The 27,884-nt window shown below is 40.3% G+C and overlaps 1 protein-coding gene across 5 annotated transcripts in view; it reads left to right on the top strand.

Moving 5' to 3' along the window:
• Positions 1–27,884, top strand: part of COL11A1 (collagen type XI alpha 1 chain) — a 180,131-nt gene that overhangs the window by 84,300 nt on the left and 67,947 nt on the right. For all 5 annotated transcript variants that reach the window (XM_070396042.1, XM_070396043.1, XM_070396045.1 and 2 more), the window contains 21 exons: positions 1,355–1,609; positions 2,788–2,850; positions 4,269–4,310; positions 5,503–5,565; positions 6,232–6,306; positions 7,557–7,643; positions 9,401–9,457; positions 13,187–13,240; positions 14,604–14,657; positions 14,772–14,825; positions 15,111–15,164; positions 16,399–16,452; positions 16,569–16,613; positions 17,908–17,961; positions 18,431–18,475; positions 18,732–18,785; positions 19,464–19,508; positions 21,411–21,464; positions 22,630–22,674; positions 23,786–23,839; positions 23,920–23,964. In XM_070396042.1, the coding sequence (XP_070252143.1) occupies positions 1,355–1,609; positions 2,788–2,850; positions 4,269–4,310; positions 5,503–5,565; positions 6,232–6,306; positions 7,557–7,643; positions 9,401–9,457; positions 13,187–13,240; positions 14,604–14,657; positions 14,772–14,825; positions 15,111–15,164; positions 16,399–16,452; positions 16,569–16,613; positions 17,908–17,961; positions 18,431–18,475; positions 18,732–18,785; positions 19,464–19,508; positions 21,411–21,464; positions 22,630–22,674; positions 23,786–23,839; positions 23,920–23,964 (1,353 nt within the window). The remainder of the gene's footprint in view (positions 1–1,354; positions 1,610–2,787; positions 2,851–4,268; positions 4,311–5,502; positions 5,566–6,231; positions 6,307–7,556; positions 7,644–9,400; positions 9,458–13,186; positions 13,241–14,603; positions 14,658–14,771; positions 14,826–15,110; positions 15,165–16,398; positions 16,453–16,568; positions 16,614–17,907; positions 17,962–18,430; positions 18,476–18,731; positions 18,786–19,463; positions 19,509–21,410; positions 21,465–22,629; positions 22,675–23,785; positions 23,840–23,919; positions 23,965–27,884) is intronic.

The raw sequence follows: 27,884 nt of genomic DNA, 5'->3' as shown, positions 1-27,884 counted from the left end.
TGAATTTCATATCATGTGTCCGTTCTGATCGTGCAGAAATGAGCGTATGATTCCGTTTAACTTTGTCAAATACCCGCTTTCCTTGGTGTGAGCAATGCCTGAGTAATTGAGTTATTAGAACATTTATATAACCCGTGTCTCGGCAGGGAATTAACTCAGTGGTGCGTTACATGCAGATGCATAATCTAGGACAGTGACATTTTAGCCTAAGAACAGATAAGTTTCATCTTGTCCAAATTATTCGTTTCCCAAAATGGGTATCTTGATTCAAGATGTTTATTTATCTACCCAAACTCGTCCAGTTTTGTAGTTCTTAGCTCTGAGTACAGTCATATCTGCTGGATAATGTGCATCCCCTGTAGACCCCCCTTGTTTAAGAATGCAGCCTTCCTGTGGTTATTGGACATTTCCCTTTAGTTAACAATTGCTACAATTCAGCCACATTTTATTCACATGATTCTGTGTAATCTTATTTATTCAAGATTGCTTTATCATCTAGACTCACTATATCATAGTGAACAAGTTATTTAAAAGTGAAACTCAAAAAGTAGCAACATAAGTTAATTTGAACTTCATCAAAATTAGAAGATGGCCAAAAATTGCATAATAAATATGATTTAGATTTATACTCTTATTAGGGAATTACTTGTGAGAAAATGAAAATTACAGTAAGTTTATGTTTCTATATCTCCGAGGGAGTATTATTGATGTAATTTTTACTTTTTAAGTGAATATTTATTCTCTACTCTTTGAGATCTGACAATGATATATTTAACTTGATTGTCTTAAATTGTGAGATCTGTATTTTATATTATATTGGCTTTAAAGAACTCTTTGGTGATATGAACCTTCCCTACACGCCAGATACTCCGCCTACATATCGCAATGATAAGTCTCAGTATTGGCGTGAAGAGTTCATTTCCGGGATCGAGAGTCAACGTTACATGGCTTTTCTGGTGGTAATTATATTGCATAAGGATGTTCTGCGAGATTTGAAAATTAAGCAATCTTTCACTAAGAGCATATTTTATTATTCAAATCTTAAACCATAAATACCAAATTGACTAACAAGGTTCTTTTCAATGGAACAAGCAAATACACATGTGGAACCCATGTGAATATTTGCCTTGGAACTATTGGGAAACATGTTAGAAAGCCATGTATCTTTGTACATACCGATGTACAGAACTATTTCTTTCAACGATCCTGGCAGAAATAGTGCTCAGACTCGCTTGAGTAGCATTCGAACCGCTGCCCCCCATCACATCCCATGGAACTGTGATTGCAAATGCTTGCCTTGCTTCACTAACATTAACCTTCATGTTCTCCGATTCCTTGCAACTTAAATGAATAGCCAAGTCCCGTGGAAGATGTGTTTACCGAAGAATATCTAACCGGAGAGGATTATGAGGCCCAGAGGAAAAATCCCGAGGATACACTGTATGAGAACAAAGAAATAGACGGCAGGGACTCTGAGCTTCCGGTAGATGGAGATTTAGGCGAATATGATTTTTATGAATATAAAGACTATGAAGATAAGCAAACGAGCCCCACTAATGAAGAGTTTGGTCCTGGGGTCCCGGCAGAAACAGATATCACAGAAACCAGCGTAAGTCTGTGTTACGCTCTGTGTCGTTGTGTATTCTTTTGGGAGTGTTTCCATGTTCATCTTGATGTCTTTCCAGGTTTAAAATGCTGCTTATCGCCTTAGCTAGTGTGGCTCAGTGGATAGAGCGTCGGCCTGTGGACTGAAGGGTCCCGGGTTCGATTCTGGTCAAGGGCATGGACCTCGGTTGCAGCTCGATCCCCAGTAGGGGCTGTGCAGGAGGCAGCCAGTCGATGATGTTCCTCTCTCATCGATGTTTCTATCTCTCTATCACTCTCCCTTCCTCTCACTCTAAAAATAAATAAAAACATTTAAAAATAAATAAAATCCAGCTTCTCATATAAATTTTGAACACTTATCACAGCTAGGACATCTTGATAGACTCTCCCCCCTGGGGACCTGCCCCCGTTGTAGCTCTGGCCACACAGCTGGAGTCTTTGTTGAAAGTATAATCTTGAATAGAATTACATCCAGATTTTCTCTTCATTGATGCGATTAAAATGTAGTCATAATGATTTTGGGTGGTAAGTGAAATTTCTGATTTTTACACTATATTTTGGTGATGCTCGGTGATGCACCATACTTGTTATTATATTGTTATTATTTTAAACTTTTAACTACCTTCCCCCATTTCCCCCACTCATTTCTTCCATTTTATTAACTTTAATTTGATGACACTTTTTGATTAATGCCTTGCAACAATTTTTAAGGTCTGTGGATGTCTTTATCTTTCTGTCTTTAAGAAGCAGTTGTTCATTCTCACTCAGGATTCAGTATTAATGTTCATTATGTTTTCCTATGTTATATTTTCAGTATTTAAACCTTGAATAGGTTGCTATTTAAAAAAACACACTTTAATAGGTTATTTAAAATACATTTAGATATTTGCCTTGTTAAAAATACTGGCCCGGCTGGGGTGGCTTGGTGGTTGAGCATCGACCTATGAACCAGGAGGTCACAATTTGATTCCCAGTCAGGGCACATGCCCCGGTTGTGGGCTCGATCCCCAGTAGGTGGTGTGCAGGAGGCAGCCGGTCAATGATTCTCTGTCATCATTGATGTTTCTATCTCTCTCTCCTCTTCCTTCCTTTCTGAAATCATTAATATATATATATATATATATATAGTACTTAATGGCCTTATTTATTTAAAGACAGGCTGCTTGAATTTTCACTCAACAGATAAATGGCCATGGCAGATACGGGGAAAAAGGACAGAAAGGAGAACCAGCGGTCGTTGAACCTGTAAGTACTGGTGTGAACACATTGTGAAGGTCGGTAGCTATTTCACTATGTTCATTGACAATTCTGTTGTCCAAATGTGTATATAATTTGTCACAGATAACTGAGTCGGTAAGGCCATTTCTGGCAAGGGGAATCTCAATAAACCAAAAAATAGAGAGTTATGGAATTTTGGAATTTGAAAGTGGCTGAAATGTGTCCGGTCTAATTCTCCCGTTTTACAACCAAAGAAGCTGAGATTCGAGGGGTTTCAGTGCTTCCCTTGGGTGTGAATGTTTGAGGTGGAGCTGTCACTAGACTTGAGCTCTTCCTGCTTCCAGGCCAGTGATTTCTCCTCTTATGTCTGAGTGGACATTATTAGACATGTTTTTTGACATAGATACAAATAATTATGAAAAAATTAAGTTTCATAGCCAAATAACATTAGGTAATCAAATGAAGATTTAAAAAAAAAAACACACTCAGTTCCTTACCTCCCAATAAAAAGGCTCCAGTTCACTCCAAACATGACTTTTAAAGCTCTGTTAATTTTCTTACCACTCAAGATATTGGTAAGAAACATATTCTTTCTGGAAAACAGTGTTACTGTCCTACCTGCTGAACACCTTGGGGAAACTACTGCATTAGAACTAAAGCAGTGGGTCTAACCATTGGCCTCATGGTCATGCATATCATTTCAGAAATTACAATGACATAAACATTAAAAAAAAGATGGTGGGTGAATAAAAATGAACACGCGACACCTATAAGGACATTATTGGCTATCCACTCTATTTCTCCAAAATCTGAGAAAGGATGCCACATGCTCAACTGAAGGCTTTTAAAAATATGTGTTTTCCGAATGACTTTGCCCTTGTTATGAACATTTACAACCAACTTTAAAAATGACAAAACAATTTTCGGCAGTAGAATCATGAACGTTTTGGACCTGGTTCTTATCCTGAAATAGTACTAGGTTCTCTTATGCACTTAAGAGCTGATCTCATATTTATCCCAGCTGCTTCTGTCTGCACTTTTCTCTCCTTTTCTGAATTAAAGTGCTTGGGTGTCCCTTCCATTCTTCCATTCACACAACCAGTATTGCAGTCCCTGCTTTGCGCCTGGAATTATCCTGGGAGCCGGGGACAACCTGGTCACATGCCTTGGTTTTACTCTTCTTGGAAGCACTTAGCATGTTCCCCTTGTCATGTTGCTGATCCGGATGTCTATATGTTTTCTAACGAGTCCATAGATTCTCTGAGGACAGGGACCCATGTCTTCTATCATTTTGAGTTCTGCCTTCCTCATGCAAAAGTGTTTGTGATTGGTTTTTTGTGGTAGGAATGGAGAACTCACTTTTTAAAATGCTTCCTTCGAGTCAGGCAGGTAGAAGGTGAGCGGTTACACTTTCCTTGGAAAAGAGCCTGTTTTCCCTTTTCTAGGGAATGCTGATCGAAGGACCACCAGGGCCAGCCGGACCTGCGGTATGCAAACGTTTTATGGTTATTTTTGTCTTGATTTTTAAAAATAATCAGATATAAGATTTCTGATACATTATTGAATTGATATATTTCAGACTAATTTGAGTATTATAGAGGCGAATATTTGTTCAGAGGACCTGGGCCTTGGATTGCTTTCTGATTTGGCTATCCAAATGATACTCTTTTTAAAAAAAACAAAAACACACACACACACACACCTCTACTGTAGAAAGTATTACAGATGTCCCCCTTTCTCTAGGGTGGCAGAGCCAATCCTCACCCCCCCCACACCCGCCCCAGGCCTCTACCACCCTATCCTCTGTGTCCATGGGTCATGCATATATGCATAGTTCTTTGGTTGATCTTTGCCCACCCACCACCCACCCCTGGCTTCCCTCTGAGATTCTTTTGAGAGCAGTGGAAATATATTTTGTTTTAGATATTTTTGTTGCTTAAATATCTCCGCATCTAACCTCATTTTCAACCTCTACCTGAAAGTTATGCAAGTAAAAGAAAAGCCGTGGCTATTTTTATGGAAAAGGTGTAGACATATCTCCGTGAATGGGGCCCAGGATTCTAATAGGTTGTAGCTGCCTTGTCTGTGTTTCTGAATGGAGTGACTCTCAGCTCCTTTTGTCCTTTCCCTGTGAGGCTGACATCACTCCCTGGGTCTTTATTCGCAGGTAGTTGTACTGATCTGACTTTGTTATGACAACCTCTGTCTTTTGTGGGATTAATTCAAATCTCATCATCTGAAATAAGCATGTGATACTGGTGCCTTTAAATGCTTTTACCCATAAAAGAAAATAGAAGACTGCCTCCAGGCTAAATGATGCTACATTTCCACATGGCTCTCACGTTCTTGAGGTCTGATCCTGGGAGTCTACCATTTCTTCCCTAAGACCCGGGACCAACATCTACCTCAGGGACTTGACCTTGGGGAGTTCTTCCCTGTGTTTCCCTGGACCATCTGCCTCCACCGGGAGAGCAGCTTCATAGAGGGAGAGTCCAGATAGCCACAAAGTGGTCCCTATATGTTGTCTGTTCATAGGAAGATAAATAGGGCAATTGTTTGAGAGACAGTTGTATATTCATGAAAGATAAATGAGCTCTTCTTTGATGTTGGTCGGATGAATTTGCCTGCATCCTAATGAGAGCAGGAATCTGACTCAGATGCTGGTTTATTTCTCTGTAGGGTCTTATGGGCCCTCCAGGTCTACAGGGCCCGTCTGGACCCCCCGGCGACCCTGGCGATAGGGTAAGTGAAGGGGCTCCTCAGAACTAAAGGATATAACGTAGATTAAAACTTAAAATACATTCCATAAGCTTAACATGTTATTCCTTTCACTGCGGTGGGGGTGGTGTTTATACATGTAATGTTGTGCAACATTTAGGTTAACTTTTCTAGCTATAATTTTAAAAGTGAGGGTAGAGAATGTGCATGTTATCTATGTGATAATTAGTGAGAAAACTTATGATCAATTTCCATGTTGACATCAACCCATTACTTTAGATTTAGTTCTTCAATTTGAATTCAGACAAAATTTCCAGGAACTGCATGGGTGTTTAGTTGATGGCTGGTAGAGTCTGAGCTAATAATGAGCATCGCATCGGGGTCACATGGGGAAACCGAACTTTTATGTTAGTCTCCCCAAACTCTTCATGTGAAATCCCATCCTTCTGTTTTTGGGTTTGTTTTTTTTACCATCCTTGTGTAGCCTATAACTTTGCACATTATGAAAATAATGTTAACTAGTATAATGAATACAGTTCTTCCTAGGTAGGCTTACTAAAAGGAGATTAACCAAGGAGGAAAAGACAAATGCCAATGAGATCATGTAGACTTATGGAAAGTTATTCAGTTTCTAATAAATTTGATTATTTCATTCATTTATTAATTTTGAGGATTTTATTTGCTTTCTAGGGTCCCCCAGGACGTCCTGGCTTACCAGGAGCTGATGGCCTACCAGGTCCTCCTGGTACCATGCTGATGTTACCGGTATGTTCTTTCTTGTAGCTATAAAGAGGACTTAACATTTGTCATCTTGTTTCTGAAAAATATTGTTGGACCATGTTACAGAGCGGTCCACTAAAAATCATCCTATGAGGTAGAAAATCAAGCAGCCTTTGGAAATTATGAGAAATTTTACTGAAAATAACATCTAGTAAATATTAATCTCTACTTTAGAATTAAGGTTTCAGAATTTGATTACACTTTTGACAACAAAGCATAGAGTTTTTTCTTAATATTCCCAATCGTGCTTTATCCTGGTTGTATGATTAATCTGTATTTCATGTGTTAACATAATATTAATATACTGTTTTTCACTATATAAACAATAGTTGATACTTTTAAAAACAGATATCTCTCTAGTGTCATTCATTGCTCAAAAGTTATTTGCTTTACCATGAGGTTCCTTTTAATGCTGCCCTACTTCTCTGGGGAAAATGATTTATTTATGTAAAGGCAATAAAATTGCAAGTAATAATTACGTATGAGAAACTGACTCATGCTGCATTGTAAGCTAAAATTTAAAAGAAGCTTTAGGATTTTATGGAGGGATATAATTAGGATCGGTTTTTAGTAAAGAAAAGGTAAACAAAATAAATACATCTCAAGGAGTACACTGTGTTCACAGTGATTCCAAATTTTACTCGATGAGATAGCAATGGCCCTGTGACCACCTCTGACTTGGTGCATTTGGAATTTTTACAAATGGATGGATAATATGGGTCCATATGTGCACATGAAAAACACATGATAGAGTTTTCAGAAAGGATGGAACTGAGCAGTGGGAAGAAGCCTCTAGTGCAGTGGTTCTCAACCTTCTGGCCCTTTAAATACAGTTCCTCATGTTGTGACCCAACCATAAAATTATTTTCGTTGCTACTTCATAACGTTAATGTTGCTACCGTTATGAATGGTCATGTAAATATCTGATATGCAAGATGGTCTTAGGCGACCCCTGTGAAAGGGTCGTTCGACCGCCAAAGGGGTCGCGACCCACAGGTTGAGAACCCCTGCTCTAGCCTCTTGGAGGAGTGGTAGAACATGGTCTAGAGACCTTGCCTAAGGGCAGAAGGAGACTTCCTAAGAGAATAAAGAAATCTCGGCATCATGATTCATGATGGTGTGACCTTGGACTTGTGTGAAATCCCACTCTGTTAAGGGAGTGGCTTTTGTCTAGTGAGTAAGGCACCTCCTTAGCAAAGGCTGATGCTGAGTTTCTGTATGTGGCCTTTGCTCAGTTTCGCTATGGCGGCGGCGACGGCTCCAAAGGACCAGTGGTCTCTGCTCAGGAAGCGCAGGCCCAGGCGATCCTGCAGCAGGCTCGGGTAAGAAGCAGCAACGTGTGTGCCCTCACCCTCCTATGCTAGATCGTGCGCCCGCGTGAGTGTGCGTGTGTGTGTGTGTGTGTGCGCGCGCATCGGGAGGGTGCCACTATTTTGAACAAAATACTGTGGAGTAGAATATTAAATATAGATGGGGAAATGCTAAGATTGTATCTTTTGTCCAGCAGGATTTTTTCCCCTTAGTTGAGTATTCAGTGACTGGCGCTTGCACTATTGCCATAGATAACTCTGGTGATAACACACACATTTTTTCATTTGTTTTGAAGACACTGGTGGGTTTAGACCTAGTACTCTCTGTCTTTCACGTCCACTTCTTCCTACAATGGCAATAATTCGATTTATTGCAATTAAATTATACATAAGTAAATCAAAGAAGGGATTGGGAAAGAGTTGAAAATCATATAACATTTTTATTCATAGTGTAGTTTTTTTAAAGACGAAAGGAAATAAAGGCCTAAATTGGTGCGGGAGTGGGTACCCACCCGCTCAGCGATGTAAATCACTATGGGATATCATTGTTTATCATCATAAATCTGAGCGTAGAAAATATCTAAAAACATAAGTTTAAATTCATTACCAATATTTGTTGACATATTTACCAGTCTGTTCACCTAGAAATATGCCATTCTGTGGTGACATCATGTATAAAGATAATGAAAAATTTCAATATTTGTTTACTAGACCTTACCATAAACAAATACAAAAATATTGAAAATCATTTGTCAATGATCCCTACAATTTATCTTGTAAATTGTATTACTTTGAACAAATTTAAGGTAATTGTTTGAGCTTAAATATTTTATGAGGCCACTGAATTCCTCATTTTATTAGTCCTTGCAACCTACTTGGAAATAGGTAGCAAGCGTTATAATTCCAATTTTTCAGATATTTAATCTCAAGGATTAAGAAGTGTATTGTCAAAAATCTCATGGTGAGTCAGTAGCGAAACTTTGGAGATCCTACCGTTTTCATCTTGTGCACTTTTCTAATACAGTTTTACATATTATTTCTATTACTGTATTGTTTTTGATATCTGTTTGGATAATCTAAGTATTCACCTTTGGAATCACTAATACTCAAAACTCGCACACCATACTAATTTAACATCTATCAGATATTTATTCTTTGTACTCCACTTGTTCCAGCTTTTCAAGTATGCTAATTTCACATTTCTAATTTTCAGTGTCAGTAATGCATGCCTATGATTTCACAGAATAAATTTCTACATAACATTAAATTTGAGATTTGTCAAAAGAAGTGTATCGCCATACTCTTTTAATCAATTTTGCATTTTGTCACCTGGCTTTCATTGACATAGTCTTTCCTAAAATAATGGCTAGAAAATGTTTGCTTAGAGCACCTAAAAGTATTTTCAACAAATACTGAACATATACATTTAAGAGAAGTCTATACATTATTCTAAAGTACACTTCTCAGAGTAGAAAACTATATCAGATATTAGATTTCTTATTCTAAGGTCTATTTTAACCTTTTTAATTGAATAAATCTTAGTAGTATGTGATACAAGATTGTATACGCTCCAAAGGTTTAAAAAATGTCTGATACTTATTTAGGTCTAGAAACTAGCGATTCTTCAGTAACCAGGCCTCTTCCTAGCATGGAGCTGTCATGCCTGTGTTGGTCATCTGTCACGTGAGGTTGCTTGTGCCAAAGAATTTTGTGGTTGAACACGCGAGTCCAGTAGGACATTCCTAACGTTGACATATCTTATTTTTTAGATTGCGCTGAGGGGTCCGCCTGGCCCCATGGGTCTAACCGGAAGACCAGGTCCTGTGGTAGGTTCCCCAACAAGATGATGTGTGTTTAAATCCCTAAAATAGCAGTTCCACGGGCAGCTTGGTCCACGCAGTGTTCATCCCTCTGGCTGGTGAAACTAGGGTGTATATATACCAACTCATGCTTAATTTTCTTTCCATTTAAAAAATCTCTTAGAATGGAGTCCTCAGTAAATTTTGATGAAAATGAGGTTTTTTTTTTGCTTCAGTGAAAAGTTTTCAAATCAAGTAAATACCATGAAAACTATAGTCACATATTCTAATGCTAATTTTTCTACATATAAATATAATGTATTTGCATAATATTTAGAGTTACTAAAATTCAATTTTACATTAAATTCTTGAGACTTGATTTTATGCTAAACAGAATTTTCCGTAATAAAAGAAAAAGTATTTGAGGCCAGTGAAAATTATTCCATCATATTAGGAGCAAACAGGAGACCTGGCTTACACTCGAGACTGCCTGCAGTATTCCACACAGTGATCCAGACGCTGGAGAAATTATTTGTCTTTTAGAGACTCTTGGAAAATAAGTGTTTGATTTTCCTTACTAGTTTGCTAATATATTACGAGTATTTTTAAAAGTATCTTCAAATCTTATGAAACTTACTAAGTAGTAAGCATTGTAGCAATCCACAAAATGCAGATTTTTTTTTCAAACCATATTGTTTTCTTTAGAAAAAAAGAACACTGTAGGATCGCAACGCAAGTTCTCATTGATTTTAGAATTAATGGAATAAATAATTTCTATTTTAAATATTTGTTTTTCAATATAAAAAGTCATGTATACTCACTCTGCTTTCAATATGCTTTATTGAATAGGTATTTATAGAAATTATAGACCTGAAAATGAAAATCTTATCTTGGATTTACTTAGTGGACACATAGCAAAACTATTTTATTCAAGTTTAATCAAGTACACAATCTTCTGTTTAATCGCTTTTACTCTTATTAGGATGAGAGTAAGAGATTTACTATTGTATTTTATTGAAGCGTCTGTTATGTAGTTTTACATGTACTTACAGTTCTCTTAATTCAATCTTGAAATTCCATAACATTGCATTTATTTTGAAGGGCTTTACGCTCAATCATATGAGCTCATGTGGAATATACGTGCTGACAATATGTCCCACAGAATTTAAATTATACATAGTTCTATGTGAATTATTAAGTGTTATCACGTATTTTTACTGTTCTGCCTCTCACAGTATGCTAATTTCACATGGAAGATTCCATGCTACTTAACAAGGGAAGAAATAGTGTTAATATTTAATGGCTACTTAGTGATAACTCCAGTTTACCTGATGAAAGAACATCAGAAGCAAGTTAGTGCTTTACAGATCTGGGCGCAGAAGGGTTACCTGTATATGTCATTAACAATAAATGCTCTTGAACCCTGAACTTGAGACTCTGATGATACAGGTTCAGGGTCGGAAGCGGCAAACTATAATTTTAAAGAATTCACCGGCTTGATTCCTATAGTCAAGAATGTTTGGGAAACACTGACATGTATTACTTTAAAAATATTAGTCTAGGGCCTCTAACACTGTCTTTTCCAAAAGAATTTTCCTACTTATCATCCAGACAAACACAAGCCTAGTGGATTTGTAGCGGGTAAGGGCGGTGGGGAGCAGAACCAGTAAAGGCAGAGAAAATTGGCACCTCCTGTTTCACCAAACAGTCATTAAGGGTCACATCACGTGGGCAGAAAGATATAACATTGATGACCGTGTGCACATTCTCAGTGTTACATCCAAGATGAATGAATTTTACTACTTAAGTCTTTGTTATGGGAAGTATCAGGTTCCTTAAATATTGAAGGTAAGTACTGAGAGAAAAAAGTCACATTGCATCTTTTTACCATTTTCTCTATTATCCTTCGCTCCAAAACATCCAATTATTCCAGACTTTCAAATAACGGTTAACGCTAGAGTCCAAAAAATTTTATACATTAAGAATTTAAAAAGAAATAGAGACTACATCATTTTAAGACAAATATGTACATTCTTCCAATGAAAAATGTCTTCATTCAATTGTTTTCTTCCCAACAGACAAATGGGGGCTTAGCTTATAAAATATACAGGAAACGTAGAAAATGTCTTTTTCCACCTGTCCTGTTCCTCTCAATTATTGCATGACAATTTTTAGAATTAGTGTTTGGGCAAAGTAATTATAATCTGTTGAGTAGGTAGTGCTTATATACAGAGAACATAATGCAGCAAATTAATTAAAATAAATCGAGTGCCCTAGCATTCAATTCGGTGATTAATAATCAGATTTAATGTAGAGCCCAGTTTTTCTCTGGAAGACATTTGGTTGTAGGAATTCTTAATTAGAAGTTTGAAAGTCATCATTCTTGTCACTTTCAAGGTTAGAATATTCCTGTTTCTGACTCGCTGTCTTTCTCAGGAGTTCTATGAGTAGTTATTTCACGTTGCAGCCACCAGGAGGCGCTAGAGAGCTGACACTTTCAGACAGCAGCATTTTAATTTTTCCTGCTTTGATTCAATGCACTATTAATGGAATATGAATTTGATTTAAATGAACCCTTCACTTCTTAGACACACAAAGTATATTTGTATGGCATGAAGAAACTATTACCACCAGGTTCAGTTGTAATGTTCTAAACCTTTCTAGGGGGATGACCAGCTAGTCTTTATTGTTTATTTTATTTGTTATTGATGTGACCTTGACACACCAGGATTGAAGCAAAACCACAGAGCATGCTACAGCTTCACCCAAAAGTGGTGGTTTTACTTTGCTCCCCCCTTTTTTTAAAAGATAGTTTTATCAATTTCAGAGAAGAAGGAAGAGATAGAAACATCAATGATGAGAGAGAATCATTGATTGGCTGCTTCCTGCACACCCCACACTGGGGATCGATCGAGCCCACAACCGGGGCAGGTGCCCTGACGGAGAATCGAACCATGACCTCCTGGTTCATAGGTCGATGCTCAGCCACTGAGCCACGCCGGCCGGGCTACTTTACCGTTTCTTGACGGCCCAGTGGGTCATTAGCGAGAGGCCCAGTGAGTGCTTTTAAAAGGAGTCCCTAGTATTTATGTCGAAAACTCACAGGACCTTTATAAAATGCTTTTCTATTTTTGCAGTTAACGTGCCAGACTTTGGTGGCACTTTGTGCATTCTGTACGTGTTGGTAAGAGGTTTGTCACAAGGACTTGTTCTCGGAGGAAAAGCACAGGCCAATCTGAGAACAGGCATCGGCATTATTCCGGGACAATTGCGGTGATGGCTGTAGCCTCTGTTCTTGACGTGCTTTGCTGTAGAATGCAGTGTCTGGTAAACATCTCAGGGTAAAAGCAAGAGCCGCCTGCCCGGTCCTTGCTGCCTGCGCGCACTCAGCACACACCCGATGCAGAGAGCGTGGTGCCCGTAGGGCGCATGTAAGTGCGATGACAAGTGACGCCCGTGTGTCATCGTCAGTGCTCCGATGGTGCACACATTGAGGACAATTTCCCTGTGATTTCACGAAATTGGCTTCTGTGTAGTTATCCCTAAAATAGGCTTTTCAGTGGAGCTCACTCTGGAATACAGTCTGAGAGGAGATGCATTTCAAAGGACTTGGAAATGTTATCCTATTAATACAATCACACTAATTGGATGAGGTACATTTTGAATAATGTTTAGTCATCTCAGGTGACAATGGTGGGAGGAGAGTGGGTAGGGAATTGCCCCGTTAAATGACTGCATCCTCCCTTTTCTCTCCAGGGGGGGCCTGGTTCATCGGGGGCCAAAGGGGAGAGTGGTGACCCAGGTCCTCAGGTAAAAACAATTTATGTCACTTCTTTCATTTTCGCCTTTTGTTGTTGTTGTCAAGTAGGATAATGGGAGTGTCTGCCACTTGTTTTATGAGGAAAGAAATTACTGACACGACCTTGAAGCTCACATCATCTCATTTCCCTGTGAAATCCTTAGTGGCCAGTTGACTGCCAGTGACTTGATTAATTTGAGCAAATAAGAGATGCACATTCAGATGATCATATTCATTGAAAACTAACAAGATTTGTCCTGCTGTTAATTGCCCCTTGCCTGCCAGCTGGGTACAGACAGGGTAGGGTCCTCTCTCTGCAATGATTTTTTAAAAGCTGCATTCTCTTAACCTCTAAGTATTAGACACCCTTAACTTTATACTTTTTATCATCAGTATTTTACAGTGATCATAAAATTATTTGTCATTTCAAATGTGCTACATTTTCTACCAGAAGATATGCATGCTGTTTAAATTAACTTTAATTATTTATAGTTAGTTAAATATAAAAGCCTATGAATATTTATACTGGAACTGCATTTGATCTATGATTAGTTGTGTAATTTTATTTTGAAAAACGTGTATCGATCTCCACGGGAGACTTCATATGTAGATACAACATTGCATTGTCCTGATTCAGGAGAGAAACATTGAGCATCTTCAGCCTTCACTCTGCCTGGCATGGCTTGGTGCTAGTCAGTCATCTGCATCAAGGATCGCCAGGCATCCGCCGGCATTCTACGGAGGATCGAAAACACCTGTGCTAGGCACGGCGCTGAGTTGGAAGAAGATAAAGGAGAAAAAGACAGATTTAGTCCAAAACTGCAACAGTTAAATCAATGGGAGAGTCAACTGTGAAAAATAGGCAATTATAACCCAGTGTGATCAATGAAATAAAAGACTACCCAAGAGAGGAACTGCCAGAAATGAAGGGAAAGGTGTTAGAAACAAAAGAGGAATGAGATGGATGGGTTAGGGTGTTTTAAGTCCAGTGAAATACAAAATCCTCAGGTTTTGAGGGAAAAAAATGAATAATTAAGGATTTTTAAAAAGTTTAAAATATTACTGTGTTCCTTTTGTTTAAATGAAGGTGCATGCTTCTATAAACTTAATAAAATAATATGACTCTTTTCTGCAAGAAGTCATTTAGAAAAATTGATTCACTTGTCTTTTAGTTTATCTGGACTTTTGCATAAGAACTGATTTTCTTGTGTTAAACCGATTAAGACATAAAATAAAGAGAAAAAGGTATCGATTCAGAAAATGATTAAGGTAAAGTTAATTGGGTATAAATTCCTAAAACCATGTCTGTCAATGTGATTGAGTTTATTGGTCAAGAATTTTAGAAAATGAATTAATTGCGATGTTTTGGCACAGGGTCCGCGTGGTGTCCAAGGGCCGCCTGGTCCAACGGGGAAACCTGGCAAAAGGGTAAGGTTGGCCTCCGTTGAGGGACTCTGAAGTCACCGGCTCTTTTGTCGTACTTTCCTCTGTGCTCGTCGGAAAATACTAGCTTTTGGTTAATCATGTTCTTGGCATTATCAGGGTCGTCCAGGAGCTGATGGAGGAAGAGGAATGCCAGGAGAACCTGGGTCAAAGGTCAGGAGCTCAGCTGTTTATATATTCAGATCCTGTATGTCAGTGCAGCCCTCAAAATTTTGTGTTTTAAAATGTCTTTCTTGATATAAAAGATTATGTCACAGTGAAATTATCCCACAGAATGAAACTGAAAATGTGGTGATGATGATGATGATGATGGTGGTGGTGGTGGTGATTGTGATGGTGATGATAGTGATGATGAAGATTGTAGTGCTGATGATGATGGTGATGATGATGGTGATGAAGGTGATGATGATAATAATGTTGATGATGATGATTTTATAGGGGGATCGAGGATTTGATGGACTTCCAGGTCTGCCAGGTGACAAAGGTCACAGGGTAAGATATACCATTCTGTTACTTTTTACATGGAGATAATACAAGAATATTAGGAAATACTTTAGAATTGATAAACTTAGCAAATTAGAAGAAAATTTAATATTTGTTAATCCAGTTAGTCACAACACCTACTTGATACTTAAAGAAAGATAGGTAGAATTACACATGCAGTATTACTATAAGTTCTTTGTTTTTAGATTTTAAAATACTCATTTTATATAAACATAAGTTGAGACAGAATTTTTATTTACATGTATGTAGAAAATATAATTATAGAAGAACAATAATTTAGGGATTTAATTTTACCTTCCATTTTTCTTATAATTGCCTTAATTTTTCCTTTAGCCTTACATTTTCCACTTGTAGAAATATACTCAAAAGAAGACATTTGTAGGCAATCTGTTATTAGTATAACAATATGCTGGACACTCTTTTATTATACTAAATGAGAGGCTTCTGGTAGACAGAGACACCACAGCTGTTTCTTTGCTATAATATAACCTTGCAATCCAACGCAGGAGCTTATCATTGGGTAGGGCTAAATAAACACCATTGTGAACAGCAATCCAGGAGGTATTTTTAGTGGGATATTAGCAATCAGTCTCTCAAAAAAAAAAAAAAATCAGTTTTGGATCTTTACATTTTTCTTTTCTAGAAGTTAAGAATGAAGGTAGCATAACCTTTAGGTAAATTGGAGAATATATTTTAAAAAGAAAGAAGGAAATAAAGAAAGAAAAGAAAAGGAAGAAAGGAAGGTTGTCTAGCAAGATAATGCATGCATACCACATGTCAAGAGAAATACATAGTTTTGCTTTAAAAAAAAATCCCAAATTCCTTTAGTATTCTAGAGTTGTGCTGATTTAATATGAATTATTTTAGAAGCAGAAAAATTTTAAATGAAATTAAAATCACCAAAGTGTATCCATGTTTGAAATAATTTTCAGCAAAATAATATTTTAACGGTTTACCTATTAATAATTCCACGTCTGGAAATTATTTTGAGTGTTTAATTTAAACCTTTTCATTTTAAAAACCAAGGGACTCTTTCCCTAGCATACTAAAGCGACACCAGTTCATGTGAAGGGATGGTTTGCCTGCGAGGTGCTCTGAGGGGGGCGCTGAAGCGAAGGCCTCCTGCCGAAGGCTCTGTTCCGGTGGTAGGAGAGCTCCAGAACAGACCTCTAAGCCGTCTGCTTGATTTCATATTCGAATTGCATTTGTGTTGATTTACTAGGGTGAACGCGGTCCCCAAGGCCCTCCCGGCCCTCCTGGCGAAGACGGAATGAGGGTACATGCAACTTTATTTTTTATGGAAATGTTTACAATTAGACATAAGAGAACAGATCACGTAGAAACGACACATTGTCTAATGGTGCTTCCCTCCCACTCATTCTGCAATGACAGGGGGAAGACGGAGAAATCGGACCGCGGGGCCTCCCAGGGGAAGCTGTAAGCAACTTGTGTTCTTTGTAAATTACACCCCCCGTTTTGGAGGGATAGTGAGTGGGGCTGCCCCCCATAAGGTCAATGACTAAGGCTGGTGACTATTAATTACCTAATTAACCAGGTGATTATTATGTAAAATAATTAAAGGATACCTTGTGCTTTTCTGTTATCAGTGCTCAGACACTGGAGAGACAAGGCACGTAAAATATAACATCTTGTCCGACAAAAACCCTTCTCTGGTTTGGTTGCTGTTTCATTGTTTTGTTTCTTTTTTTTTTTAATATCAGTAATAGCTCTGGAATCTATTTGGGCATTTAGGATAAATGAAGCTTATTACCAGAAAAACACTACAACATGAAGTGCTCAGTATGCCAGATAGAAGAATAAAGTATGCTAGAGTCTAGTTTCTTCCACTGAATTTTACGAGTGAAAAAACTGAATTGGGAAGCATTACCCAACGCTAGTTCATCAAAGAACCAGACTGGAGGCAGGCCTACGCCCATGAAGGGGCATGTCTCTGTAAATCTAAAACGATAATATGACTCTTTCTGTGCAAGGAGCCATTTAGGGAAAAAAATGATTCTCGTTTCCTGCTTTATCTGGACTTTTACATAGAAATGATTTGCCACTTATAGAGCCTGTTGGCTCAAAGGCAGGAGAGCTCGAGAGAATATGAGAAACAGGGAGCTATTGTGTTGACTTTTCAAAGAGAGGAAACCCCAACAGATGGAGGAGGGGGAGGGAAGAGGAGGAAAGTTGATTAAGATTAAACAAAAATAATTTTTAAAACATCTCAGGGAAATGGCTTCTATCATCTGTGTACATACTTACCGGGAGCTTCTTCCCCTCTGGGGATATTCCCTCAAGATGGACTTAACCCCAATGTAAAACAGATGAGAACGGGGACCCGTCTCCGTGTGGAGCAGAAACACGAGGTTTAATCCGATTCTGTGCTGCCATTCCAGTCTGAAGGGACCCAGCAGTGACACACTTAAAGCATTAAGCTGTTTCTTATTTAAAAAATATCCCAAGTGGTTCCTACGGAAATTCACAGAAACAAAGATACTCGGTTTCTGTAGCAAAGACTCACTGCCATCCACTCTGGCTTCCGGGTCAGTATCAACACTGACCATGGGGCACGGAAAATGGGCTTAGATATCACTTTCTGTGAGTTCAGAGACGACTTATAGTCTCTTTACTCTGAGCATTACATTCAGGTGTCTTCTGAGGCAGGGCCTGTTGGGAGCGCATTTCTTAGGAGGACGAGCTTTTCCTTTGTTTGTTTGTTTCCTTCCAGGGCCCTCGGGGCTTGCTGGGGCCACGGGGCACGCCAGGACCTGTGGGGCAGCCTGTGAGTATGGCTGCCGTGGTGGGGCTGCCAGGGAAAGCTCGTGGGGTGTGACACGGGGAGGCCGGACAGCCTTCAGCAGACAGCTCCACTGAGCCACCGGCCAGGGCTAGTACAGGAGCTTCCCTGTTGGCAGTGTAACCTCAAACCCTTAAATATGAGCAATAACAGCGTGGATGTTCCCAGACCCAGCCACACTGCTTGTCAATGTCAGGCAGCTCTTCCTTGTGGTTTATCTCCTGTGATGTTTCCTATCAGATTCCCAGCGCACAGTGGGGGCTGCTGTTGGGTTTTCCCCTCTGGGAACAGATGCCCGAGCACAGGTCTCCCCTTCTTCCTCATCCCCATCCCGTCCTGAACTGATCTGAGTCCCCGGGGCCAAGGGTGTGGGGCCATGAGGAGGCCAGTCTCTCTGATGTGCGGGTGCATCTAAGCTGATGCACATCACACACATTCTGTTCTTTCATTGAAGGGCATCGCAGGTATCGACGGCCCCCAAGGACCGAAAGGCAACATGGTACGTGGGACGTGTCCGTGAATAGCGCATCCCTACGCAATCCCGGGTCGCAGACTCCTGCTGCGGCCGGATCTGAAATGAAGGTTTCTTCCCACATCGGCTAAGGCCATGAGCTGCCGCGGGCGGCCAGACTTGGCAAGATTTCCCAGACTGTCCACAGGGGGGCTGGATGTGGGGCTATTTTTCAACTGAGAAGAAAAAAACCAACCTGTTATGCGAAACGGCCGTTACAGTCTCTGCCTATTTCCCTACGCAGGGTCCCCAGGGGGAGCCCGGGCCTCCGGGTCAGCAGGGGAACCCCGGGCCGCAGGTGAGTGAGCGGGCCAGCTCCTGAGACCGTGGGGTGAGGGGGTGTCTTTCCACGGCCGCAGAATTTCCACATCCAGCTCAGAACTCTGCAGTGTGAGAGTGGGAAGAGAATTCCTTTTCCCCTTAAAAAAGAAAAAAGAGCGGAGGGGAGGAGGTGGGGCGACTGGGCGGGAAGGGTGAAGGGAGTCAGAGGTGCAGGAGGGCAGCTACAGGACAGTCTCAGGGGGGTCAGGTGCAGCCCAGGGGACACCATGGACACAGGATAGACGATGCTTGCGGCCAGGGGGGCACCTGAAGAGCGGGGGGCACTGTAAAGTGTGCGATTGTCTGACCACTGCGCTGCCCACCTGGGCTGAAGCAAGGTCATACTCAGTGTCGACGGTGACTGGAAAAAGTCAGTTAAAAGCAGAAACGTGCAGCACATGTGCCGAGGCCTCTTTCTTGCAAGAGGAACGGGAGTCATTGGTGCTCGGGGATGCCCGCAGGTCAGCCACACCTGCAGGAGCCCGGTGCCCACAGAGTAGCTCAGAGCGTTCCGGAACTTTCCGGGGAATGCAGGGGACAGATGCAGATGCTGCTACCTCCCTTCCTGTGAAACAGAGGGCTGACCACTTACTGTTCTACCACGTGTGCTCTTGCGACGTGACCCTGACGCTCGGAATGCGTTCTCTCCACACAGGGTCTCCCGGGCCCGCAAGGTCCCATCGGCCCTCCCGGGGAAAAAGTGAGTCTCTGTGGGTCTAGTGATGTCTGGCGGGCGGTTTGGGCGTCAACCTTAGGCGGGGGTTATTGATAAGATATCTCGGGGGCTCAGCCATAAGGAATTGATCTGGGGCTTAACCACGAGGGTACACGTGTCCCTGAACTGAAAGTAGGAAATTTCTCAGGGTTTCCATTTGGATAGTTTCCAAATGTGACATGCTCAGCTTACTAATTTCAGAACGGCACTGGTGTGCATCAGTGTTATCTCTCTCTCTCTCTCTCTCTCTCTCTCTGATTCTCCTTTTCGTTATCATTATTTAAAGAAATGTAATTAGGTTTGCTTGTGACAAAGGGTTTGTGGCAAGATCTGATTAAGGGAAAATGGTGAAGTTATCATTGCCACCATTTCTTATATATAAATGACAAATGATCTTGTTAATAACCCAATGCTTGGATCAAAACAAGAATGAATCTTTAATTAAAGCGATGTCTTTTCCTTCTGATCGTCTCTGCTAGATTTCCTAAGTGCTGCTTTCTGTCCCCTGTAGTCACAGTAGTGTCAGCTGCTCTTTCTAATGCCTTTCCCCCTTATATATAGTTTTAATTTCTATGAACATATAATTTAAAAATAGCTTTAATGGGAGTATAATTTCACACTATAAAATGCATTCATTTTAAGTCTACAGTCAATGATCTTTAGTAAATTTATAGTTATGCCACAACCAACTTTTAAATTGGTTTGAGAGAGAGGAAGGGAGGGAGAGAGAGAGAGAGAGAGAGAGAGAGAGAGAGAGAGAGGAACATCGACTTGTTGTCCCACTCATTGGTGCACTCATTGGTTGATTCTTATAGGTGCCCTGATCAGGGATGGAACCCACAACCATAGTGTTTGGGGACGACACTCTAACCAACTGAGCTACCCGCCAGGGCTAGTACGAGAGTTCGAATATTTGTAGTGCTCCCTTAAATATGTAGCAACAACAAAGCATTCGTGCAGTAATGCCCACAGGGACCTTGCCATACATAGAAGTATCACACCTGTGATAATTAATGGAATAGTCTGCACGAGACCTCTACATTTTGTTCTTAAGAAATAAGACCATTGTCTTGATAGCAAAAGATAATTTCAGTAACAGTCAAAATACTTTCATTGAAAATATAGTGTTTTATAATAGTTCTTACATAATGTTCAATTACTCAGCTAAAAGTGACTTTGCACATTAGCGAAGGGGATTGAAAGTTTTAAATGAGATGTCATTAACCTTAGTTATAAAATCAAATTGTTCAAGTTGAAGGTTACCTTTCATCTTTTGTTTGGTAGAGATTTAAGTCAGGTCTTGTGAAACTCTTCACTATCAGTCTATCAAGCACGTCAGATTCGCGGGCCGCGGGCCACATGCCTCATTTATTTGGCCCGTGTTAGCCTTTGAGTTTGACATGCTTGGTCTACATGGCTTTCCTAAACACTGCGAATGGAAACACCTCAGCTCTGTCCACCACCCAGCATTCCTGCTATATCCCTGTTCTTTTTTTAAAAATACCTTTTTATTGATTTCAGAGAGGAAGGGAGAGAGAGAGAGATGGAAACATCAATGATGAGACAGAATCATTGACCAGCTGCCTTCTGTCAGTCAATAAAGATAAATTTTTTAAAAATTTAAAAATTAAATAGAGAGACACATTTAGGCTCAGTAAGCAGGCCCGAAATTAGCATGTTTCTTTTTACAGCTGCTGAGTTAGGTTTTAATTATCTCTATGTCCCATTTCTCCTACATCATATGTTCAAAAGTATTTATGTGTGTGTGGCTTATGTATAAAAACCAGTGACTCAAGAATTTTATCAGTAGTAGGTTCCTATGTACAAAGTCAGCCTTTTCCTCATTTTCACTTTTGAAACTAACACTTTCTCTTTCTGTTTGGTTAGGGACCTCAAGGCAAACCTGGGCTCGCGGGCCTCCCGGGTGCTGATGGGCCTCCTGTGAGTAACCGTTCCCCGCTCCCCACACCTCTGTTATCTTCACAGACAGCTTCCCGGGGGCCTGACAGGGTTCATGAGTTCAGGAATACAAGCAATCAGTCCGAAATTAAAGGTGGAGCTCCAATACCCTTCACCATGTCACTTCCCCATGGCAGATCTCTTCACTGATTTGCCGGGGACTTTGGAGAACCTGGTGCTCTAGCTCAGAGTCTTACATGCTCACCACGCCCTTTCTGCCCCAGGCTCTGAGCCTTGCCTCCGTTACACCTTTCTTCACGGTGTCCTTTCCTTTCCACAGAAAGCACCTGCATCCTCTCTTCCTTTTCATAGGAGTCCGGGTGGGCTTCCTCACCATTCCTTAATTTCCTCAGCTCCAGGGAGTCCCTCCTTTTCTCAAAAAAAATTGCAATGTTTATTGCATAGCAATCAGTAATGGAATTCTTAAGAATTTGTTATTGATGCTTCTTTTTTCCTCTTCAAACCTCTTTTTTTAAATTAAATGTATTGGGTGACATCGGTTGATAGGATCATATAGGCTCAGGTGTGGGTCTCTATGACACGGGATCTGTACATTGTCCCGTGTGCCCACCACCCCAGGTCAGATGTTCTTCCGTCTCCGTATGTTACAGCTTCTCACTCAGAGCTACGGTACATTTTTCATTCCGCCTCTATTTGTGTTTAATGATTATAATGGTGATGGAGCTGCACGTTTTTATTTATTAATTTTCAATAAGTTGACTATTGACACTATTAGTATTATTGATGATCTTGCTGCATTTTCAAGGTCCCACCCACATGCCTTAGTTCCCCTTTGAAGATGCATGTCTGATTAATTGATCAATATGCAAAATAGAAGTCAGATTGAAATCTGACTAATTATGTAAGACGAATTGACACTGAGGTTGAATTATTGATGAATACTAATATGTATCCTTTTTTGTGTTTTTCCCAAGCTCTCTCAAATATCTTATGTAGCTGAAAAAACTTGCATCTATGCAAATGCCACAGTTTTCAATGTTATTTAAGGCCATGCACACGGATGCAAAATGTTCCATTTGTTTTGAAACATAACAAGTAATATCTCAATATTTTGAAAATAAAATGTAATAGTATCGTGTACTGCCTTTCTCTTTGCGTCTTACCAGTGTATCTTCTTGCTAAATAGGGTCACCCTGGGAAGGAAGGCCAGTCTGGAGATAAGGGTGCTCTGGTACGTTACACAGCCTCCTGGAAACGCCCTCCCCTCTCCTCCGGAACATGCCTGCGCTCGTCATCTTGGCGAAGCATATGTGATGCATATGTGATGCATGATTGCTTAGGGACATGACTGTTAGAAAATAAGGACCAGAGACTAATTCATCTCCACCTGTAGACATGTCTTCATTTCCAAAAGAATGTTTGCTACCATTAAATATGGCATGTCCCTAGAATTGTTTTTTGTTTAGGATATAATAAACAAATACATATTAGGTAACTTTTAATGTTGTATTAGTCCTTTTGTTAGAATGCATTTTCTGTTTTTTAAAATTGTTCCCATGGTCAGAAATAAATCCGCATTTTGCATATGTAGTAAATGTGGAGTAAATGACCATGAATTGTGATAGTGAACTTGGACCAGAATGACTGAATATCATTACACTGTTTATGTCACTCAAATTTCATCATCACTTCCTACTTTCTGGCAACCCTTAAAGAAGCAGAGATGGACTGTAAGAGCAACAATTATCAAAATATCTAAATAAAACTTATTCAGTGTTAATACTATTTTGGGTTATAGTAGCAAGGGCAGGATCATTCTTATTTAGAGTTGTTAGTTTTGGATTCTTATTAAAATACTCAGCATTCCTGCAGAAATTGTATATTATATATAACATATTGTTTCCTTTATGTAGACTGGTGCCATGAAACCAGCTATGGAAAAGACACCATTTTGATCATATTCTTAATGATGTGAATGCTACACATTTATACAGAGTTGTTGGTTAGAAATTATTGATCCTCTTGGTTAATCTGTAATTGTCTATTGTAGCCACTGAGGACATCAGATTTTTTTTCAGGTTTAGAAAATTAGTTATTAATTATTACATTACTTCACATACAATATTTATCTTATTTTTAGCATGAATATATGACATGATACGTTTGGGATAAGTAGGGCTAGTCACATGGTTTATTTATCATTTCTGACATTAGAAATAAACTACCCAAGAAATCTATGTCAGTGGTGGAAAAGAGCATATTCTTGTAGATTATCTGGTAGATTATAACATAAGCAGTGCTCGGGATGTTTCCTTATTTAATTTCCAATGGATGTGTTTCAGGGTCCGCCTGGCCCACAGGGTCCTATCGGCTATCCCGGCCCCAGAGGAGTGAAGGTAAATGCTGTTTTTTCCCACATCACTTAATTTCAACGTAAAATATTCTAGTCATTTACTTTTTCTAATTTATTCCACAGGGAGCAGACGGTGTCAGAGGTCTCAAGGGCTCTAAAGGTGAAAAGGTAAATTATAATTTACTTAGTGGTTTCAGTTACTATAGCCATTATATCAAAAATGTAAATTCACTTAAGATATTCTGTTGGCCAAATATCATATTGTGATTTCTTATGTCCCAGAAATGCAAATATAATTTTATACTTTGTATTCTGAAAACTTAAAAAAATATATATTCTTATAACCTGGAGTGAGGACCAAATTACAGAACAGAAACAAGATATTTTATAACAGAATGGACCCTGCATTCCTTTTTTCCTTACATGTATTTAACTTTTCTAAATCATAAGATTGGCCTTTAGAAAACATATTTTCTGCAGGGGTTGTTCAATATTTAAATATATGCATAACAGAGGAGTGTTTATTTCTCGACTAAAATTCCCCAAATTCATACATTGAAACTCAGTGCAAAAGATGAAAGTGAAAAGCACTTGGGGGAAGAGAAAGACTCCCTGTGTGATACTGTTTGCACAGCACAAGAATTAGTGAGAAGGAAATAAAGATTAAAACCAGGAGGAATGAAAGATTGAGTATTAAGGAGACGGAAATAAGGGTTAGAAGGAATTAAAGATGAAATATTAAAGAGAGGGAAATAAAGATTAAAACTAGGCAGAGGTGGAATAAAGAATGTGGAATCTTCTATTGAGCATTTATAGCTTAATTGTCTTTAGACAAAGAACTTAACATTGAAATTTTAAAAATATAAATGTTTAATATAAGTGTACACCTCCCCGCCCCCCCCCCCCCCCCCCCCCCGAATCCTTCAACACTTATGCTGAAACTGAATGATACCACTCAGAGTCAGTATTGAGTTTTCTTACTACATTATATTTTTAAAAATATGGGGTTCCTTATCAAATGTTGGTAGATTTGGTGAGAAATTTACGGAATATCAATGTTGATTTCAACGTGACTTTTCATTCCCTTATTCATAATTTTATCAACAGTACTTTGAGTGGATTTGATATCACTGAGGAATAGATAACAGGAGATGGACTTATTATATCCATTATAATTTAGTTTTCTGAAAAAAATAAATAAAACAGGTAACTTACGGAGGCATTGTCAAGGTATGCAACTATAAGATGTTTCCAAAAATGTATACACACACTTTGAATAATTATAAAGTGTTTATTAAAAATACATTTCCTTTTCAAAATGGAGCTACTAGCTGTTAAATATATATTTTGAAAATGATAGATGATGCGTTATCTGTGAGAAGTCTACTCAGGAAAAAAATAAAGGTATATTGCTTATATGCAGGAAGATAATTTGAGATTATTGTATGGTCTGAGAAGAAACAAATAGACCTATAGGAAAAGGATTACTATTGTAAACTTGGAGTTGAAAGTTCTGAGTTCTGATTCTAGTTGTATTAACCACACATGTCAACTTAGATTGTTCACTTTCCCTTATTCTAAGTCTGTAAAATGAGACTGAATACTGTCCAAACCAATCTCTAAGGCACTTTTTTTGCTATCTTTTATTCATACCATATATTAATTTAGTTGTGTATTACCTAGATTTATATAAACTTTGAAGAAAACTTTTTTATAATGAGAAGAATTCTTCTTAGTTTAGAACTTTGTGAAGAACCATTAAATCCTAATGATCCTAATGTATATTACTTTTTTCTGCGTATGTATTATAATCAACCATTTTTCTCATAAGAGATAAAAAAGGAAGTCAAAACTATTTTCCTTTTATGTACAACAACATTCATTGTTAACCAAAGGTCAAGAGGCAAGAATTAAAAACCGCTATTGTTTAGACTCAGATTTTTCCCCTGGGGGCTGGGTGAATTCCTCCTTTACACGTCATCTAAGACTCTGGGGGTTTTTGTGTTTAAGATTAATTCAGACCTGACCATTTTAGGACTGGAAATCTCAGAATTTGATAGTGCCCGTTGTTTTAAGAAAGCCATTGATTGTATGGGTACCCAAGAATTCCAGTCATCTCATTTGCTTCTCTACTTGTGAACGTAGGGAAAGCACAGGTGAGACGAACACCATCCAGGTCACTGTGTTCTCTCTTAAAAACACACAACGAAACCCACACCAGCCCTTCCTGGATGGAACCCGGAGCCCGGCTCCTGATGGGGAGTCCGGAGGCAGACTTTCTCCAGGAAACTCGGCCCCTGGGTGGCTCCCTGGCTGGGGGGAAAGCTGATGGAGACAGTGGTCAGTGGGAGGTCACGTGGTCGTTCCCAGCGGTGAAGTGCCTGCTTGCCCAGTGGCATGGGGGGCAGGGAGAGCCCTAATTCCGCAGGTGATTCTCTGGCCAGGACGTTGGGAACGGCAGCTTCTGTCTTAAAGGAAACGTCTACACCATCGGAACTCTTAGCTTTGGGCAGGTACCAGATTGGATCCCTTTCCCAGGTTCGGGTCTCTCGGACCAGCATGACCTGCTATTTCCGGGGCCTTAGCAGAGCTCGCCAAGCCCACGCCGAGGCAGGGCGACCTGCACATGTTCGTTTGGAAAAGGCTTGTTGAATCTCCTGATGACCGAGGGTCAGGAATGTAGTGGGCACTGGAGCTTCAGAGGTTAACGGGGCACGTGGCTTTCACCACTTAGTGGGACGAGCGAGACCTGTGAGCCACGGAGAGCGGGATGGAGGGGAGGGCAATTATACCAGTTCAGGCAGAGAGGTGAGTTCGGGGGAGAGAGGTGAGTTCTGGGGGGAGAGGTGAGTTCGGGGGAGAGAGGTGAGTTCTGGGGGGAGAGGTGAGTTCGGGGGAGAGAGGTGAGTTCCGGGGAGAGAGGTGAGTTCTGGGGGGAGATGGCGAGGTCCTGGAACACGCATGGCAGCCTCGGGCACTGAGTTTGACATGATTGTGTAGAGACATGGTTTCCGTGTGGGTGTCTGTATTTGGAAACTAAGGTGGGGTGCACGGGGACTTGAAGGAAGGGCGTGTGTCGAGCAGTAGGACAGAGGTTGGGTCACTGGCATCATGGTTGTTAGCGTTATCTGGTGGCAGGCCGTTGGCCTCCGTCCAGAATTAACACCCGTCCCAACGCTGCCGCTGCGCGTGTTGTTGTAAATGTCACACGCTCTGTACGAGGAGAAAAACACAGGGAAAGGGCTTTTCTTTTTGCCAAGGCCACTGGTGCTGCCTAAAAAAAGGTGCTATACCATGGTGAGCTTCTTCCCAAACGGCCCCAAGTGTTTCAGGCTCCTCTTTATCTTGTTCTGTTTTGTTTTTCTGTTTTGTTTGCAGAACAGTAAAGGGGGTGTTGGGGGCCAGGGTGTTTTGTTGCAAGTTCGTGAGGGAAAATGTTGGGTTTGTTCCCATTGCTCTGCATGCCGTGCTCCTCACGGGCTGCTCTGTTGCTGCTTTGTTGGCACGGAGAGTCCGTCTGTGTGTCCTTCTCGCATGTCTGTCCTTAGCAGCCACGGCTGTGCCTTGGAGCTTAGTAACTTGTAATACACACAATAGGTATAAAAAGGAAGAAAGAAGGGCAGCGTGTCACCCGGTGGACGGAGAAGGTGATTTGCAGCGTGTGTGAGCGGTAACCAAAGCGGGATGACGAATGGAAAAGCAGATCATTCAGTTTCTAGACCCCAGTCCCCAGTGTTGGGTGGGGAAGTGCGGAGATTCAAGACCAAAGATGAGAGCCAGCTGGACAGGACCTCGCTCACGTGGGGGGAGGGTTGGAGGTGAGCTTGGGCACGATTAGGCACTTTCACCCGCTGGAGTAGAGTAAACTTGATTTGCCCAGTTTTGTGGTTCAGAGAGGGCATGTGGCAGCAGGATGGGGAAGTAGGTCTGTGTTCCCAGCGCTGTTCTCCTACTGCCTTGAAATGTCCTTTTCTCAAACTAGCAAGTTGAACGGATTCTCTACTCAGGAAGTTATCAGCCGCCCCGTCTCCAGTCCCTTTTTGCCTCAAATCTGTTGCAGGCCCCGCTCACCCACGGGAGAGGTGTCC

Source organism: Myotis yumanensis, unplaced genomic scaffold (genome assembly GCF_028538775.1).
Source record: "Myotis yumanensis isolate MYYU_CA2020_CCGP unplaced genomic scaffold, mMyoYum1.0.hap1 SCAF_17, whole genome shotgun sequence".
Taxonomy (NCBI): Eukaryota; Metazoa; Chordata; class Mammalia; order Chiroptera; family Vespertilionidae; genus Myotis; species Myotis yumanensis.
This window is presented reverse-complemented; position numbering and strand designations above follow the sequence as displayed.